Source organism: Bison bison, unplaced genomic scaffold (assembly GCF_000754665.1).
Source record: "Bison bison bison isolate TAMUID 2011002044 unplaced genomic scaffold, Bison_UMD1.0 scf7180017864037, whole genome shotgun sequence".
Taxonomy (NCBI): Eukaryota; Metazoa; Chordata; class Mammalia; order Artiodactyla; family Bovidae; genus Bison; species Bison bison.
Window position 1 is genome coordinate 12,039,665 of NW_011494609.1, and position 15,417 is coordinate 12,055,081.

Here is a 15,417-nt window from a genome sequence, read left to right on the forward strand (position 1 = left end):
CGACTTCACTTTCACTTTTCACTTTCCTGCATTGGAGAAGGAAATGGCAACCCACTCCAGTGTCCTTGCCTGGAGAATCCCAGGGACGGGGGAGCCTGGTGGGCTGCCGTCTATGGGGTCGCACAGAATCGGACACGACTAAAGCAACTTAGCAACAGCAGTTTCATAGGTGACTGAGAAGCTTAGCAGAAATTTTGACAGACTTGTAGGGTTGGGGAGGATATATCTTGGAAATATCCATGCATAGTAAATTCAGCTACTGATGAAATTTCATCAGAGAACTAGAATTAGTAAAAAGGAAATTTGAGAACTGACATGTACAACTGAATTTAGTAGTTCAGTAGATGGTTTTAACAGCAGACTAAATTCTACTAAGGAAGTCAAAGAGAGAATTAATGAGTTAGCAATGAGGCCAGAGAAAATAAACAAATGGAAGCACAGAGTGAAGAGTTTAGAATGTACCAAAATAAGTTAGTTAATAAAGAGGAAATGCTGAAAAGATTCCACATGTGTATACATATATATGTACCATATGTGTAACTGGAATTCCTGAAGGAGAGAATGAAACAAAGCTGTGTTTGTAGTGATAATAGCTGAGAAGTTTGCAGAATACACTAAAGAAATAAAGCCACAGATTGAAGAAATGCTAAGGTTCCTGAACAGAGTAAATATACAGAAAACTACAACTATTGAACATCACATTTAGTTTTAAAACCAAAAACAAAGAGAAATCTTAAAGAATCAGAGGGGAAAATAACAAAAGGAGCAAGACTGATGGCCAGCTTCTCAGTAGAAGCAGTGGAGGTTCATAGACAAAGGAGTGCTTTTCTGAGAGTGCTGATGGGAAATGACTGCAGGTCAAGAATTCTGAACCTACTGAAAATCCACTGAAGTGCAGTAAACACATATTCAGTCAGACTCAGAGTTTTTTATTGATGGGACAGCACTAAGGGGAATTTGAAATAGTATTCTTCAGTCAGAGAAGGAATGTGATCCCAGGCTTGGAGTAATAAGAAGGAATGAAGAATTGAAAGAAAATGTGTATGGGTAAATGGAAATAAACATTGACCACCTGCAACAAATATCATTTCTAGGGTTTTAGATTATATATAGAATTAAACTGACAGTAATAAGAGCTCATGTATTCCAAGGTAACTTCAGTGTTAGTATAGATCTTTCTGTTGCTATCACATACCACATTCCCTCTCACTTTGGTAGTTTTGTTTATCTTACTCCTTTGCTAAGTGTGTTTTTCTTGTTTTCCTTACAATTCCCTCTCTGTCTTTTAAGCTGTCTTGGATGTTTCTGGACCAAAAGGATCTTCCTTTCTCTAGCTTGTTTGTGTAGCACAGTTGGTACTTTATTAAACACAAGTGTTAACCCTATTCTGAAGTTACAGTATAATTCTTTTGTTATAATACTTCTATGGTTTTGTTATTTAAATATTTAAAATGTTGATCACTTGGAATTTATCCTGCTTTATAGTCTCAAGAATGGATCCATTTTCCCCCAGATTGTTGCATAGTTGTCCTGTACCATTTATGCATTTATGGTCCATTTTTTCCCCATCTGACTGAGATGGCTCCTTTGTTGTATGTCTTGTGTGTTAGGGTCCAGTTTGGACTTCACAGTTTTCCGTTGGTCTTTCTGTCATAATGTACGTACTGTGCCCCATAGTTTTAATTATTGAGGCTTTGTGGTAGGTCTCATATCAACAGGACTAGATCTTTACTTTCTCTTAATGAAAGTTTTTCTGACCGTTCTTATTAGTTTCCAAAATAAACTTTTATTGAGATCACATTACATTTATAAATTAGAGATAGACTTTCATTTTGTTTTGTTTTTTTTATTGGTTAGGAGTTCTCACTATAGCATCACCTGTATTTTGGATTTCCTGTGTGTTACTCAAAGTGTCAATTGAAATTAACTTTGAAAAACTTAAACTGTAATGTTAGTGCCAGCTCGGGAAACTGATGTGTAAATGTTTTTATTCCTTTTTAGTTTAGCCCCATGGCCAAAGGCTCGCAAAGATACATGGTCTCCACTGGTGCTGATGGGACTGTTTGTTTTTGGCAGTGGGATTTAGAATCCCTGAAATTCAGGTAAGTGACTGTAATTGTGTAGTAAGTTTTTTCTTTTTTCGTGATGTTACAGTTTAGTCTAAAAATGAAATCTGATTATAAAGAGAAATTATGTATTGTGATTGCCTTTTTACTTTTGAACGTAATTTTTGATAAATACAGTGCATGTACCTTGTTGACTGCTGTTTACACTGTACCATTTGGGTATGTTAAAGGGGCAGAGCTGTTCTCTCTTAGTGGTCACATGTTTTTGAAAAAGTGATAGTGTGTGAAACATTTTGAAAAATGTTAGAAATATATATAATTATATGCATAGGCAGAAATTTAGGCAGGAATTATTTAAGAATCAGACCTGGATTATAGCCCTACACTGCCCAACGTGGTACTCACTAACCACACATCTCTATTGAGCACTTTGGTTGTGGCTGGTGCAATTGAGGAATCGAATTATTAAGTTTTTAATGGATATGATTCAGTACTTACAGAACTTTTAAGCGTATTTTAAACAACTTGAGTATGTGAATTAGTTTTTCAACTAGAAGTTTCATGAAATCTCAGTACAGATCAAGTATTTTTGATGAAAACTTTTCAAATTGAGATGTATTATAAGTGTCCAATATGCTACGGAAGAGTTAAAGGATATACTATGAAAGCAATTAAAGTTCTCATTAAAATTTTATTAACATTGTTGTGGTATTTTGGATATATTGTGTTAAATGGATTAAAACTAATTTTATCTTTTTACTTATGATGTGGCTACTAAAAATTTAATGTTTGATATGCAGCTTGCGCTCTCTTTCTGTTAGAGCATGCTATCATCTGGTGGTTTTACAGCCTGTTCTGCGGCCTTGATAATGGGTTCTGTTACACTCTGTGAGCTTTAATCACCTCTGTTACAGAACAGTGGTTAGTGGGCTTGCTCTTTCTGTGTACTAGGATCCATGTAAGTTTGGGGGTTAGACAGTCCTCTCACATCCACCACCTATAACAGTGTTTGTGGAAATATTTGGTATACGAAGAGGTACTATAGAAGTAAGATGGCAACATTTATGTATGCTAGATTAAAGCCATTATCTTTTTAAAAAATTTCTTCTTAATTGAAGAATAATTGCTTTATAACATTGTTTTAACTTTCTGCCATACATCAGCATGAATGAGCCGGATATATGTCCCATCCCTCTTGAACCTCCCTTCTGCCTCCCATCCCTTCTTACCCCTCTAGGTTTTACAGAGCCCTGGTTTGAGTTCCCTGAGTCATGCAGCAAATTCCCATTGACTATCTGTTTTACATATGGTAGTGTATATGTTTCCATGCTACTGTCTCCATTCATCCCACCTTCTTCTTCTTACCTCCTCCCCAGCCTGTGTCAATAAGTCTGTTCTCTGTGTCTGTGTCTCCATTGCTGCCCTGCATATAGGTTCATCAGCACCATCTTTTTAGATTCCATATTACATGCATTAATATGTGATATTTGTTTTTCTCTTTCTGACTTAACTTCACTCATATGTATAATAGGATCTAGGTTTATCTGCCTTGTTAGAACTCATTCAAATGTGTTTCTTTTTATGGCTGAGTAATATTCCATTGTATGTATGTACCACAGCTGCTTTATCTATTCATCTGTTGATGGACAGTCTATGTTGTGACTTCCATCACCTAGCTATTGTAAATAGTGCTGCAGTGAACGAACATTGGGGTACATGTGTCTTTTTCAATTTTGGTTTCCTTAGGGTATATGCCTAGTAGTGGAATTGCTGGGTCATATGGTAGTTTTAGTCCTAGTTTTTTTTTTTTGAAGGAATTTCCATACTGTCTTCCACAGTGGCTGTATCAATTGACATTTCCACCAACAGTGTTAGAGGGTTCCCTTTGCTCCACACCCTCTCCAGCATTTATTGTTTATGGATTTTTTGATGATGGCCATTCTGACTAGTGTGAGGTGATATTTCACTGTAGTTTTGATTTGGATTTCTCTAATAATTTAGAGTAATGTTGAGTATCTTTTCGTGTGTTTATTAGCCATCTGTATGTCTTCTTTGGAGAAACGTTTGTTTAGGTCTTTTTCCCACTTTTTGACTGGATTGTTTATCTGATATTGAGTTGAATGAGCTGCTTATGTATTTTGGAAATTAATCCTTTGTCAGTTGTTTCATTTGCTATTATTTTCTCCCATTTTGAGGGTTGTCTTTTTCACCTTGTTAACAGTTTTCTTTGCTGTGCAGAAGCTTTTACGTTTAATTAGGTCCCACTTACTGTTTTTATTTCCATTACTGTAGGAGGTGAGTCATAGAGGATCTTGCTGTGATTTATGTCATATGGTGTTCTGCCTATGTTTTCCTCTAAGAGTTTTATAGTTTCTGATGTTACTTTTAGGTCTTTAATCCATTTTGAGTTTATCTTTGTGTATGGTGTTAGGAAGTGTTTTCATTTTTCAATTCTTCATTCTCTCTTTCTCCCAGCACCACTTATTGAAGAGACTATCTGCCCCACTGTGTATTCTTGCTTCCTTTGTCAAAAGGTGCCCATAGGTGCATGGGTTGATCTCTGGGCTTTCTATCTTGTTCCATTGGCCTACATTTCTGTTTTTTATCATGCTGTCCAGATGACTGTAGCTTTGTAGTATAGTCTGAAGTCAAGAAGGTTGATATCTCCAGCTGCCTTGTTCTTTCTCAAGATTGCTTTGGCTGTTTGGGGTCTTTTGTGTTTTCATACGAATTGTGAAATTTTTTGTCCTAATTCTGTGACAGATGCCTTTGATAACGTGATAGGGATTGCATTGAATCTTTACATTGCATTTGATAGTACAGTCATTTTCACTATACCGATTCTTTCAGCCTAGGAGCATGGAATATCTCTCCATGTGCTAATGTTATCTTTGATTTCTTTTATCAGTCTCATAATTTTCTGTATACAGGTCTTTTGACTCCTTAGGTAAGTTTATTCCTAGGTATTTTATTCTTTTTGTTGCAGTGGTAAATGGGATTGATTCCTTAATTTCTCTTTGTTGTTTTTCATTGTTAACATATGGGAATGCAAGTGATTTCTAGGTATTGATTTTGTATCCTGCAACATTACTAAATTCACTGATTAGCTGTTGTAATTTCATGATAGCATCTTTAGGATTTTATATGTATAGTATGATGTCATCTTCAAACAGTGCAAGTTTTGCTGCTTCTTTTCCAATCTGGATTTCTTTTATTTCTTTTTCTTCTGTGATTGCCATAGCTAAGACCTCCAAATCTGTGTTGAATAATGGTGGTGAAAGTGGGCTGCTGCTGCTGCTGCTAAGTCACCTCAGTCGTGTCCGACTCTGTGTGACCCCATAGACGGGAGCCCACCAGGCTCCCCCATCCCTGGGATTCTCCAGGCAAGAACACTGGAGTGGGTTGCCATTTCCTTCTCCAATGCATGAAAGTGAAAAGTGAAAGTGAAGTTGCTCAGTCGTGTCTGACTCTTAGCGACCCCATGGACTGCAGCCCACTAGGCTCCTCCATCCATGGGACTTTCTAGGCAAGAATACTGGAGTGGGATGCCATTGCCTTTTCCGGATGAAAGTGGGTACCCTTGTCTTATTCCTGATCTTAGAGGGAATGCTTTCAGTTTTTCACCATTCAGAATAATGTTTGCTGTGGGTTTGTTGTGTATAGCCTTTATTATGTTGAGGTAGGTTCCTTCTATGCCCATAAATGGGCAAAACAAGCTTTTGAATTTGTCAGGAGCTTTTTCTGCATCTGTTGAGATTATCATATGGTTTTTATCTTTCAGTTATTTAATATGGTGTATCACATTGATTGATTTGTGTTTATTGAAGAGTCTTTGCATTTCTGGGATAAACCCGACTTGATCATGGTGTATGATCTTTTTAATGTGTTGTTGAATTCTGTTTGCTTGAATTAATGTTGAGGATTTTTGTGTTGATGTTCAGTGATATTGGCTTGTAATTTTCTTTTTTTATGATGTCTTTGTCTGGTTTTGGTATCATGATGATGGTGGACTCATATAATGAGTTTGGGAGTGTTCCTTCCTTTGAGATTTTTTGAAAGAGTTTCAGAAGGATAGGCATTAGCTCTACTCCAGTCAGCTGTGAAGCTCTCTGGTTGTGGGCTTTTGTTTTTGGGGAGATGTTTGAATCACAGTTTTGATTTCAGCATAAAGCCAGTATGTTCAGTTCAGTTCACTCACTCAGTCGTGTCCGACTCTTGGTGACCTCATGGACTGTAGCATGCCAGGCTTCCCTGTTCATCACCAACTCCCAGAGCTTGCTCAGACTCATGTCCATTGAGACGGTGATGCCATCCAGCTGTCTCATCCTCTGTCATCCCCTTCTCTTCCTGCCTTCAGTCTTTCCCAGCATCACGGTCTTTCCCAGTGAGTCAGTTCTTCACATCAGATGGCCAAAGTATTGGAATTTCAGCTTCAGCATCAGTCCTTCCAATGAATATTCAGGACTGATTTCCTTTAGGATTACCTGGTTTGATCTCCTTGCAGTCCAAGGGACTCTCAAGAGTCTTCTCCAACACCACAGTTCAAAAGCATCAATTCTTTGGTGCTCAGCTTTCTTTGTGGTCCAACTCGCACATCCATACATGACTTTGAAAAAAATCATAGCTTTGACTAGGTGGACCTTTGTTGGCAAGGTGATGTCTCTGCTTTTTATTATGCTGTCTAGGTTGGCCATAGCTTTTCTTCCAAGGAGCAAGTGTCTTTTAATTTCACGGCTTCAGTCACTATCTGCAGTGATTTTGGAGCCCAAGAAAATAAAATCTATCACTGTTTCCATTGTTTCCCCATCTATTTGCCATGAAGTGATGGGACTGGATGCCATGATCTTCGTTTTCTGAATGAGTTTTAAGCCAACTTTTTCACTCTCCTCTTTCACTTGGATCAAGAGGCTCTTTAGTTCCTCTTCACTTTCTGCCATAAGGGTGGTGTCCTCTGCATATCTAAGATTATTGATCTTTCTCCCGGCAATATTGATTCCAGCTTGTGCTTCATCCAGCCTGGCATTTCGTGTGATGTCCTCTCCTTGGAAGTTAAATAAGCAGGGTGATAATATACAGACTTGGCGTATTCCTTTCCCAGTTTGGAACCAGTCCATTGTTTCATGCCCAGTTCTAACTATTGTTTCTTGACCTACGTACAGATTTCTCAGGAGGCAGGAAAGGTGATCTGGTATTCCCATCTCTTTAAGAATTTTCCAGAGTTCGTCGTGATCCACAGATCAAAGGCTTCGGCATCGTTAATAGAGCAGAAGTAGATGTTTTTCTGGAACTCTTGCTTTTTCTGTGACCCAGTGGATGCTTGTAATTTGATTGCTGGTTCTTCTGCCTTTTCTAAGTCCTGTTTGAACATCTGGAAGTTCTTGGTTCACTTACTCTGGAAGCCTCATTTGGAGAATTTTGAGCATTACTTTGCTAGTGTGTGAGATGAGTGCAATTGTGCGGTAGTTTGAGCATTCTTTGGCATTGCCTTTCTTTGAGATTGGAATGAAAACTGACCTTTTCCAATCCTGTGGCCACTGCTGAGTTTTCTAAATTTGCTGGCGTATTGAGTACAGCACTTTCACAGCATCATCTTTTAGGACTTGAAATAGCTCAGCTGGAATTTCATCACCTCCACTAGCTTTGTTCATAGTGATGCTTCCTAAGGCCCACTTGACTTTGGACTCCAGGATGTCTGGCTCTAGGTGAGTGATCACACCATTGTGGTTATTGGGATCATTAAGATCTTTTTCATATAGTTCTTCTGTGTATTATTGTCATTTCTTAATATCTTCTGCTTTTGTTAGGTCCATACCATTTCTCTTCTTTATTGTGTCCATCTTTGCAGGAAATGTTCCTTTGATATCTAATTTTCTTGAAGAGATCGCTAGTCTTTCCCATTCTATTGTTTTCGTCTATTTCTTTGCATTGATCACTGAGGAAGGCTTCTCTCTCCTTGCTGTTCTTTGGAACTTTGCATTCAAATGGGTATATCTTTCCTTTTCTCCTTTGCCTTTAGCTTCTCTTCTTCTCTCAGCTGTTTGTAAGGCCTCCTCAGACAACCATTTTGCCTTTTTTGCATTTCTTTTTCTTGGGGGTGGTCATGATCCCTACCTCCTGTACAATGTCATGAACCTCTGTCCATAGTTCTTGACGCTTTATCAGATCTAATCCTTTGAATCTATTTTTCACTTGTCACACTGTGTAATTGTAAGGGATTTGATTTAGGTCATACCTGAATGGTCTAGTGGTTTTCCATTTTTCAATTTCAGTCTGAATTTTGCGATAAGGAGTTCATGATCTGAGCCACTGTCACCTCCCAGTCTTGTTTTTGCTGACTGGATAGAGTTTCTCCATCTTTGTGTCTGATCTTAGCCAAAAGGCTGAGAAGCAATAGAGCTTCTCCATCTTTGGCTGCAAAGAATATAATCAGTCTGATTTCGGTATTAACCATATGGTGATGTCCATATGTAGAGTTGTCTCTTGTGTTGTTGAAAGAGGGTGTTTGCTTTGCCCTGCTTCATTTTGTACTCCTAAACCAAATTTCGGAGAAGGCAATGGCAACTCACTCCAGTGTTCTTGCCTGGAGAATCCCAGGGACCGGGGAGCCTGGTGGGCTGCCGTCTATGGGATTGCACAGAGTCGGACACGACTGAAGCGACTTAGCAGACCAAATTTGCCTGTTATTGCAGGTATCTCTTGACTTCCTACTTTTGCATTCCAGTCCCCTATGATGAAAAGGACTTCTTCTTTTGGTGTTTGTTTTATAAGATCTTGTAGGTTGTCGTAGAATCGTTCAGCTTCTTCAACATTAGTGATTGGGGCAAAGAGTTGGATTACTGTGATATTGAATGGTTTGCCTTGGAAACAGAGATCATTCTGTCATTTTTGAGATTGCAACCAAGAACTGCATTTCAGTTGTGACTGTGGGGACTACTCCATTTCTTCTAAGGGATTCTTGCCCACAATAGGAGATAAAATGTCATCTGATTAAATTCGCCCATTCCAGTCCATTTTAGTTCACTGATTCCTAAAATGTTGATGTTCACTCTTGCCATCTCCTGTTTGACCACTTCTAGTTTACCTTGATTCATGGACCTAACATTCCAGGTTCCTATGCAGTATTGTTCTTTACAGCATCAGACTTTATGTCCATCACCAGTCACATCCACAACTGCATGTTGTTTTCGCTTTGACTCTGTGTCTTCATTCTTTTTATAGTTATTTCTCCACTCTTCTTCAGCAGCATATTGGGCACCTACCAACCTGGGGCGTTCAATTTTCAGTGTCACATCTTTTTGCCTTTTCGTACTATTCTTGGCATTCTCAAGGCAAGAATACTGAAGTGGTTTGCCATTCACTTCTCCAGTGGACCACATTTTGTTAGAACTGTCCACCATGACCTGTCCGTCTTGGGTGGCCCTACATGGCATGGCTAATAGTTTCATTGAATTAGACAAGGCTGTGGTCCATGTGATAGTTTGGTTGATTTTCTGTGATTGTGGTTTTCATTCTGTCTGCCCTCTGATGAAATAAGGATAAGAGGCTTATGGAAACTTCCACTATGTTAAACTGTGTTAACGTGTATTTTAAAACAACATGTTCTTCTTTTCTAGTCCACGTCCCCTGAAGTTCACTGAAAAGCCTAGACCAGGTGTTCAAATGCTGTGTTCTTCATTTAGTGTTGGTAAGATACCTTTAGTGTTTTTTTCTTAGTTTTGTAGTTTTTTTGAGCAACCACATGGCTAATGGCTTTTATCAGATAGATGGTGAATGTCTTACGTTCATTTCATTACATTTAACCTGTGATGTTAATTAGCCTTTTCCTTATCTTCCCCATGCTGACTTTCTTTGATTTTTCATGGTAATCAGAGCCAGGGATATAAGAACTGGCAAAAAGGATGCTTAAAGTGTCCAAATGAGCAGTTCCTGTGCCATGTGCCCCATGTGTATGATAAGCCAAGATTGTGATTTTCTTTGAATTGCTGGTTTTTGGTAGTTTAAGTTTGTTTTGCACACATCTTGTGAAATTATTCCTCTTTTTCTTTTTTGTACAGTGGACTTGTGTGATAACCTTTGTTTGGGGGAGAGGTCAAAGATTTTCCCCCATAGAAGTCTGAACATGCAAACAAGTGAACTTCATATACCATAGCTATGTTTAGGTGTGTGTTAGTCACTTAGTCGTGTCTGACTCTCTCTGATCCTGTGGACTGTAGCTCACCAGGCTCTTCTGTCCATTGGATTTTCCAAGCAAGAGTACTGGAGTGGGTTGCCATTTCCTTCTCCAGAGGACCTTCCTGAGCCAGTGATGGAACCTGACCCGGGGATTGAACCCAGGTCTCCCACATTGCAGGCAGATTCTTTACCATCTAAGTCACCAGGAACTCCCTAGGAGTGTAAAGGTATTTAGAAAGCAGAACCTGTTTTCATGCATTTTTGGAGTGGCAGCATCTTAGTCCTTATCACAACCAGTATGACAGAGGGAGATAATGAACATTTCCAGATTGAATTAACTTTTTAAAATTAAGCCTCATCTGATGTGTACCCAACTCCCACCCCCGCCCCGCTATAATACCACCAAACAGTTCTCTGATACTAGCTTGGCATCCTACAATTCAACTCCATTCTGACACTGCCTACCTAGAGAATAGTGTGAAGACTGCACAGGATAAAGGCTCAGTCCTACAAGATTCCCAGCCCACCCCCAGCCTCAGACCCGGTTGTCACCTTGCTTCTGCTGACAGGCTGTATGTAGGTCAGAGGCTCCCACAACTTCTTCCCTGGATTTAGTTAATTTGCTGAAACAGCTGACAGCAGTCCTTTTACTTAGTGGATTTTTGGTTTATTATGAAAGAACATAATTCAGGAATAGCTAGATGGAGGAGATGCTTAGGATAAAGTCTGTGGGAAGGAGGACTCTCCAGTCCTGCTATTCTTCTCTAATCTCCTCCTGTTCATCCACCTGGAACCTCTCCGAGTCTTGCCCTTTGGGTTTTTTATGGGGCTTAATCACACAGGCACAGTTGATTAACTCATTGGCCATAAGGATGGATTCAACTGTCTCCCAGCCCTCTTTCCCAACCTCTATCACGTGGTTGGTTCCTCTTCCATAGATGCTTTTCAAAAGTTACCTCATTAACATAAACTCTGGTGTGATTGAAATGGGTTTGTTATATGAACATCAAGATACCAGTATCATTTCACTTAGGAAATTCTAAGGGTTTTTAGGAGTTCAGCCAGAAACAGGGATGAAGACCAGATACAGATTTCTTCCTAAAAATCATATCACAATATATTATGTTAATTTTTAAAAGTTCTTTATTTAATGAGATGGATCTATTGAGATGAATTTACTTTTGGCGTAGAGAGCTTAATATAGAACTTTGGTTAAGACATTTGTTACAAACTGGATTTTTAAAACTTAAAATTTTTGTTTCAGGTGGTATGTTTCTAGCCACAGGTAGTACTGATCATGTAATCAGAATGTATTTTTTGGGTTTTGAAGCACCTGAAAAAATCGCAGAACTTGAAAGTCACACTGTAAGTCTTCATGTTTTAAAATTAAGATTTACTTATGATATTCCTGTTGGTATATAGTCTCAATAATGGAGATTGTTATTGATTTTACTTTCAACTTAAATGGAGGAGGAATTGCATTTAAAGATGAAAGATGATACTGATAAGCTCAGAACCTTACTGTGCAAATGCTTTACAGTGGTTATTTTTACTTCAGGTACATTTGATTATGACAATTGATTTGGGTGGATTAGGTTCAAATTGGGCCTGTTTATCTTAACCAAGCTCATGGAATTAGAATGCTATTTTATTAACGTGCACTAAAGATCGGTAACTCTCAGTGTTCTGGAGTACTGGTCAGCAGTCAGGTCATCTTTTTCTCCTTAAGGAAGTTCTGTAAAGTTATTTGATAAAAAACAGAATCACTTTAAAGGAAATTTTTGTTTGTTTTGCACATAATCATCAAAGTGAATGCGACTTGTTTTCAGCTACTTAAACTTTATTATCACTTTCTATCCATATTAATTTTGTAGATGTAATTGTAAATACAGGTTTAATTTTAGAAGCAGGCTGTTTTTTCTTTTTAAACCCTATGTGTCTATCTCTGAGATAAAAGCTGTGTCTTAGTCTGATTTGATATGTAGTTAGGTTCTTTGCTCTTAAACATACAATATATGTTTGAATGGCAGGATTAAGCAGCAAAAGTGTAGATCTCTTGCTTTAAACCAAATGTGCTTCTAACTGTAAAACTGGGTGGGCTCTTTCTTTGTTTATAAACTATATAGATGATTACTTTTGTGTTTGGTTTTTTCTTTAGGATAAAGTTGATAGTATCCAATTTTGTAACAATGGTGATCGGTAAGTGTGAGTTTGTATTTGTGAGTGTGTTTTTAGGTAAATGTGTTTTGCTTCCTATTAGTGTAGCTTACGTGTCACTTTGCCAGGTATATATCATATGGCAGGCCCTTGTTAGTAACTGTAGTAATTGAGGGAAAAGCGTCTGTGTCAGGGAGGAAACAAATTAAGTTTTTAGAATTGTAGTTTTTGCAGCCTCATATATCAAAAGTGGTTCTTTAGTTCACTGCTGGCTGTTTGATTTATAGGAAAATTAGGTGTAAGGATAATGGAATTTCTTACATTTGAGTAGTTGTGTGAAAGTGAAAGTCGCTCAGTTGTGTCTGACTCTTTGCAACCCCATGGGCTGTACAGTCCATGGAATTCTCCAGACCAGAATACTGTAGTGGGTAGCCGTTAGCTTCTCCAGGGGATCTTCTCAACCCAGGGATTGAACCCAGGTCTCCCACATTGCAGGCAGATTCTTTACCAGCTGAGCCACCCAGGGATGCCTATTTGAATAGTTAAATCTTTTCTAATCAATTACTGTGATGTAATCTGCAACAAAATTATCCCTTCAATTATATCCTTTTTTGTGGTCCCCAGTGTCTTTTCAGGTACCTCTTACCTCTTCTTTTTAACACTTAAGTGAGGGATTTATTTATACATAAGTGACTAGTGTGAAATTGAGTTTAGAGTTTAAATGCTTATAATGGCACTTTTGCTTTTACTAATTCTCCCATTCATCTTTAATTGTGCTTCCCCAAATGGCAACCCACTCCAAGAGAATACTCTTGCTGGAGAATCCCAGGTACAGAGGAGCCTGTTGGGCTGCCGTCCATGGGGTCACACAGAGTCAGACATGACTGATGTGATTTAGCAGCAGCAGCAGCCCCCTATTACTTATGTACATATCTTTTCAAAACTATTTGACAAGGTAGTGATTGGGTTTGAAATGTGCTTTACAGTAGGGCCAGGCAAATCAGAGTAAAGCAGATTTTCTCCTTTTCGTGAAGTGAAGTTGCTCAGTCGTGTCCAACTCTTTGCGACCCCATGAACTGTAGCCTACCAGGCTCCTTCGTCCGTGAAATTTTCCAAGCAAGGGTACTGGAGTGGGTTGCCATTTCCTTCTCTAGGGGATGTTCCCAACCCAGGGATCGAACCTGGGTCTCCCGCATTGCAGGCAGACGCTTTACCGTCTGAGCCACCAGGTAGCTTAGAAAGTGAGTCACTCAGTCATATCTGACTCTTTACAACGCCATGGACTATAACAGTCCATAGAATTCTCCAGGCCAGAATACTGGAGTGGATAGCCTTTGCCTTCTGCAGGGTATCTTCCCAACTCTGGGATCGAACTTAGGTCTCCTGCATTGCAGGCGGATTCTTTACCAGATGAGCCACAAGGGAAGCTCCTTTTCTCCTTTTAGGTAGGCCCTAAATCCCTGTCTTTTTTGAATTTACACCTGTAGATTTACCTGCAGGCAAGATAGCTACATTAAAAATTTTTTTGCTTGTGGTTTTAACTGTACCCTTTGGTAGCATATATGTAAGTAGATCTGTTTCTTCTATTTTAAGGTTCTTAAGTGGTAGCAGAGATGGAACAGCACGAATTTGGAGATTTGAACAGTTAGAATGGAGAAGCATCTTACTAGATATGGCCACTAGAATCTCAGGGTAAGTTGAGATGGTTTGTTTCTAAGTAGATGCATCCTGAGTACTTGGTCTGTCTCTCTGGTTGGTTTTTCGCTTTGTTCAGGAACTAGAGCCACCTCCAATCTAAGTGAATGGCTCCCTCCTGCATATCTGACAGATACTTAAACCTATTACAATCTTAGATTTATGTAGAAAAGAACACTGTATTTATTCCATTGTTCAAAGCATTGACTTCCTCTGAGGTGTTGCATTTAAAACCACCTACTGCTTTAAATATATAAATAACTCAAGTATGTCAAACGTGGAGATTTTCAGAAATTTCTATTTTTCTAAAGATAGGATGGGACCTCCCTGGCAGTCCAGTGTTTAAGACTCCAGGTTTCCACTGCAGGGGCCATCGGTTCAATCCCTGATCAGGGAGCTAAGATCCTACAAGCCGGGAAAACAGAAATGAAGATACGATTTTTGGATTTTTTTTTTTTTTAGTTAATTTTTTTTTACTTATGTAAAGATCTAGAATTTTTTTATTTTTTAATTAATTTATTTTAATTGGAGGCTAATTACTTTACAGAATTGTAGTGGTTTTGCCACACACTGACATGAATCTTTAAAAAGTTATATTTTAAAAAGCTATATCTGGTTTAAAAAAAAAAGTAAGGAAATACATTTTATTGTTTCTGTTTTTAAAAATTGGTCTCCATTGGGAGTGATATTTTTATTTTACGTGGTAAAATTTTGGTTTGTAAAATGGTACTGAAGGCAAGTTTGTCTTAACTGTGCCCCTCCCCCAACACTTCAGAGTCTCAAACATATTTTGAGCAGCTTTGAGATAATTTCAGTATTTCCCAAGATAGATATTATAAATTTCAAATACATTGTGGTTTTGGATTTGTACATACTGGGAGAATGTATAGGTGGTGGGAAGAATATGCATTTTGGAGTCAGAACTTTGCTCAAATACCACTTACACTTTTTATAGCTATATCATTTTGAGACCATCACAATGTGTTTCATCATCTGGGAGATGAAACTATCTGCCTTTAAGTACTATTGGCAATTGAAAATCATATGCAGATTTCTAGCAGAACTTGGTGTGGTGGTAGTGGTTTAGTTGCTAAGTTGTGTCTGACTCTTGTGACCCCATGGACTAGCCTGCCAGGCTCCTCTGTCCATGGGATTTCCCAAGCAAGAATACTGGAGTGGGTTGCCATTTCCTTCTCCAGGGGATCTTCCCGATTGAGGAGTTAAACCTGGGTCTCTTGCATTGCAGGCAGATTCTTTACTGAGTGAGCTGCGAGGCGAGCCCAGTCTACTTGGTGTAGAGTAGGCACATCACTGTTTTTAGCATTTT

General features: G+C 38.6%; 1 protein-coding gene across 2 annotated transcripts in view; it reads left to right on the forward strand.

The window, feature by feature from the left end:
• The window catches only part of BRWD1 (bromodomain and WD repeat domain containing 1), a 103,389-nt gene that overhangs the window by 7,191 nt on the left and 80,781 nt on the right, over nt 1–15,417 (forward strand). For both annotated transcript variants that reach the window (XM_010834957.1, XM_010834958.1), the window contains exons 5-9: nt 2,002–2,102; nt 9,680–9,750; nt 11,503–11,603; nt 12,397–12,437; nt 13,989–14,087. In XM_010834957.1, coding sequence (XP_010833259.1) covers nt 2,002–2,102; nt 9,680–9,750; nt 11,503–11,603; nt 12,397–12,437; nt 13,989–14,087 — 413 coding nt within the window. The remainder of the gene's footprint in view (nt 1–2,001; nt 2,103–9,679; nt 9,751–11,502; nt 11,604–12,396; nt 12,438–13,988; nt 14,088–15,417) is intronic.